This window comes from Salvelinus fontinalis, unplaced genomic scaffold, assembly GCF_029448725.1.
Source record: "Salvelinus fontinalis isolate EN_2023a unplaced genomic scaffold, ASM2944872v1 scaffold_0188, whole genome shotgun sequence".
Classification (NCBI taxonomy): Eukaryota; Metazoa; Chordata; class Actinopteri; order Salmoniformes; family Salmonidae; genus Salvelinus; species Salvelinus fontinalis.
In genome coordinates this window covers 294579-299220 of record NW_026600397.1, presented here as the reverse complement: position 1 = coordinate 299220, position 4642 = coordinate 294579, and the positions used below count along the sequence as shown (strand labels likewise).

The 4642-nt window shown below is 40.5% G+C and overlaps 1 protein-coding gene across 1 annotated transcript; it reads left to right on the top strand.

Moving 5' to 3' along the window:
• Positions 1–955: 955 nt before the first annotated feature.
• LOC129844174 (uncharacterized) lies at positions 956–4177 on the top strand. Its single transcript, XM_055912592.1, has 2 exons — positions 956–2200; positions 2750–4177. Exons 1-2 carry the CDS (start codon positions 1670–1672, stop codon positions 3623–3625), a joined length of 1407 nt encoding a protein of 468 aa, XP_055768567.1. The 5' UTR covers positions 956–1669; the 3' UTR covers positions 3626–4177.
• Positions 4178–4642: the final 465 nt, after the last annotated feature.

Sequence of the window (4642 nt, the reverse complement as noted above, 5' to 3'; positions counted from 1 at the left end):
AGATGAAGTAAGGAACTAAGACACGTCCTGTTGTTGAGCTCCAGAATCTGTTTCTACAGACTTATGAAACCAATTAAGAGGAAGAGGAGAGAGACCAGCTGCCGCATCTTGCCTATGTCATCGCTCATCCATATATTTATATGTTCATATTCTTAATCATTCCTTTACACATGTGTGTATCAAGTTGTTGTGAATCGTTAGTTTACTTGATAGATATTACTGCTTGGTCGGAACTAGAAGCACAAGCATTTTGCTACACTCGCATTAACATCTGCTAACCATGTGCATGTGAACAATAAAATTTGATTTGAGGAGAGTTATTATCTCCCACCAACTCTAAAGGACACGTGACTTAGTTATTATCAATACTGCTGCAAGCTATGACCTTATATGGTATTAGTTAGAGGACATCACCCTGGGAGGGTGAACCATAGTATGGGATTAAAGGGGAATACGCCAAACACAATGCTGAGTGTCTCGCTTGCAGATTGATGTAAGTGTGTTGCAATCCTTATTGAACAAACTAACCTCTGATCAAAGAAGTTTCCGGTGGAATCTTTTCTTCACATAGGGCAGAATTCCCTTACAGGTGTTAAACAGTTAATCAGTCCAGTGCTGCTCTGACCACAGTGTTGTTAGGAACCACATTTTCTAACTCTACATACACAGCCTTGTGTCAACTCTTACTGTGAACTACTTCAGTTACTGGGAATATGTCCCCCAACAACACCAGTAAATGAAACATCCATTATATGCCTTGGTTTACAGGAAGTGTGTTAGAGGCTAAATCAGAGGTGGAAAGTTGATTGACATTTGATTGACTCCGTTTCATTCAGTTGGACACATCTTTCTCCGTTTCATTCATTTAGATGTAAACATCTTCCTCCGTTTCATTCAGTTGGACACATCTTCCTCCGTTTCATTCAGTTGGACACATCTTCCACCGTTTCATTCAGTTGTAATCATATCTGTAATGTATGTGAGGCCTTTGAGACATCATACTAAATATGTTGACTTGCTGGTCAAGGGAAATGCAAGTTTTACTTCTTTGAGTTGCTGATTCAGAGACGCTAAGCCTTGTGGGATATTAATGAATGTGAACTCAGCAACCGTAATTCCAGAACAGTCCCACTGTTGTAATAGTGTGATGTGTATCTTCTGACAGACTCTATGCTGAGTAAAGTCATGTTTTTATCCTAAAACGCTGTTCTACCAGAACCAAAGTGTGGATGCAGTCACTATTTAGAGCAGTCTAATCTCATTAACCCAGAACTATAGACTTGTGTGATTAAGTTCTGGGTCCATACGTGTTTGAAACTACAGGAGGTGAGTCACATGTTATTTGTTACAGCAGTTTCCATGGAAACATACAGAGGAGTTTATGCAAATCAACCCTTTCTGTCTTGACATCTGAAGGAGGAGTCTCTGAAAACCTATTTAAATCAGTCTGTCCTGACTCAGCTCAACAGTCTCCAGTCTACCAACTGGTCTCTGAAAACCTATTTAAAGCAGTCTGTCCTGACTCAGCTCAGCAGTCTCCAGTCTACCAACTGGTCTCTGTTATAACTATTTAAATCAGTCTGTCCTGACTCAGATCAGCAGTCTCTCCAGTCTACCAACTGGTCTCTGTAACTTCATCTTTGTCTCTGTGGTGTACAGTCTTCAGGTGATGATGGGGGTATTGAATCATCTCTCTACTCTCCTCCTTCTCTCTCTCCTTCCTCCTGCTCTCTCTCGTGTAGGGGATAAGTTAAGTGATGTTCCAGAGTGCACAGAGTTCTTCCTGGAGGGGAAAACTCCAAATCTCCCAGGTATTTTGGATGGTGGGACAGTCCAGAACCAGAGCCGCTACAAGCTGATTTGCCAGAAGTTCAACAAGACCTACAGCTTTGCAACTCTCTACGACATGACCAACAGGATCCCTGTGTTCTCAGCCTACACCTTCACTGGTCCTCCTACAGACCCCACTGGTGATACAACGTGTACGGGATCAAATCAAATGAAAACCAAACTAGTTGGAACAAAACAGTATAGACCAAATCAAATCAAAACCAAACTAGTTGGAAGAAAACAGTATAGACCAAATCAAATCAAAACCAAACTAGTTGGAACAAAACAGTATAGACCAAATCAAATCAAAACCAAACTAGTTAGAACAAAACAGTATAGACCAAATCAACGCTGGATGATCGAGCCCCAGGTAGGACTAATGTTTGTCATATAACATAACATGTGTATTTGTTTACTGGTATATATCACAGACAGTTATGTTACCTAGTCAGTCCTGGATGATCGAGCCCCAGGTAGGACTAATGTTTGTCATATAACATAACATGTGTATTTGTTTACTGGTATATATCACAGACAGTTATGTTACCTAGTCAGTCCTGGATGATAGAGCCCCAGGTAGGACTAATGTTTGTCATATAACATAACATGTGTATTTGTTTACTGGTATATATCACAGACAGTTGTGTTACCTACTTTCAGTACTTAAGTCTGGATTGAATTGTTGGATTTTATTGTGATTTAAAATTGGATTTAAATTGTGAACTAGTTAAAGAGTTGTAATGTCTAAACTAGTTAAAGAGTTGTAATGTCTAAACTAGTTAAAGAGTTGTAATGTCTAAACTAGTTAAAGAGTTTTAATGTCTAAACTAGTTAAAGAGTTGTAATGTCTAAACTAGTTAAAGAGTTGTAATGTCTAAACTAGTTAAAGAGTTTTAATGTCTGACTGATGTTTCTGCAGCTTGAAGATATAGATATAAAAGAGATGAAAACCCAACATAAGTTGAAGGTGCTTAATAATAATAAAGATATAAGAGTCGACCATCAGGCTGTGGACACAGACTACAATGCAACAATAAAGGGCATGATTTTGGAGAGGGGTCACCTTTTCCCATGTTCGTATGCACCTGATAATGATACCAAGAGGTCCACTTTCACCCTGACAAACATCGTTCCCCAGGAAAGAGGCTTCAACCGAGGCAGATGGATGCAAATGGAGTGCAACGTCAGAAAAGCTCTTGTGAGTAACTGTAAGGATAACAACAACAAGATAGAAGCCTATGTGGTGACTGGAGCAGTTCCCAACAACAACAACAACACACTGAACAACAGAGTGAACATCCCAGATATCATGTGGACAGCCTTCTGCTGTGAAACCAGTGAGAAGGACAAGTGGATGGCCGGAGCACACTGGGGGGAGAACAAAAAGAAGGAACTGAACACAGAAGTATTGGGCCCCCATCCCTTGACTGATCTGTATGTAATGTTGAACGACCGTTACCGTGTTGATGGTGTCCAGGTGTTCCCAGAGAAGTGTTCAAATGGTGAAATTCCGACAGAGCTTCGTAAAGACAAAAACAAAAAATTCTGTGTCTCTCAAAAAACAAAAACAAACTTGAAACGGAATAAACCTGATGATGACGGTGGTGGTGTCCTGCTGTTCCCAGACCTAAATAAGCGTCTAACTGTTGATACTCCAAGAGCGCTTCCCCTCAAGGATGGGGGGGATGAACATGATCATTGTGTCTATGATGATGACTGTGTCTGTTCCTCTGTTGGGGTCAAAGGTTATTACCTACCTGTTGTATTTGTTTCTGTGCTGGTGATGATGATGTAGTAGTGCTTTAGTAGACTACTGTACTACCCTGTTTAATGTAGACTACTGAACTACCCTGTTTAATGTAGACTACTGAACTACCCTGTTTAATGTAGACTACTGTACTGCCCTGTTTAATGTAGACTACTGTACTACCCTGTTTAATGTAGACTACTGTACTACCCTGTTTAATGTAGACTACTGAACTACCCTGTTTAATGTAGACTACTGAACTACCCTGTTTAATGTAGACTACTGACCTACCCTGTTTAGTGTAGACTACTGACCTGCTTTAGTAGACTATTATTCTTAAAGATATAACCCAGTAGCTGATTTGGTTTTGAGTGTTGAGATTAGATTTGACCTGATCTGAAATTCAATCTGTGATCGACATCATACATGATAATTCAATAACATATATCATGTTAATCTCAGGATCAACTTCATACAAAATGTATTTTGAAACAAATCTGTAAAATAATTACTGCTTAGCCTAGACTCACTTTGCATGTGATTACAATGTTATTTTAGAATGTATATTTCATCCTTCTTATTAAAAATAAGTAAATAATATTTGAATGTGTTGTGAAAGAGAATAGACCTTCTGTCAGCAGCAGGTAGTGGACATTAACCTGCTACCCTGGTAGTGAGGATCAGCTCTGTCAGCAGCAGGTAGTGGACATTAACCTGCTACCCTGGTAGTGAGGATCAGCTCTGTCAGCAGCAGGTAGTGGACATTAACCTGCTACCCTGGTAGTGAGGATCAGCTCTGTCAGCAGCAGGTAGTGGACATTAACCTGCTACCCTGGTAGTGAGGATCAGCTCTGTCAGCAGCAGGTAGTGGACATTAACCTGCTACCCTGGTAGTGAGGATCAGCTCTGTCAGCAGTAGGTAGTGGACATTAACCTGCTACCCTGGTAGTGAGGATCAGCTCTGTCAGCAGCAGGTAGTGGACATTAACCTTCTACCCTGGTAGTGAGGATCAGCTCTGTCAGCAGCAGGTAGTGGACATTAACCTGCTACCCTGGTAGTGAGGA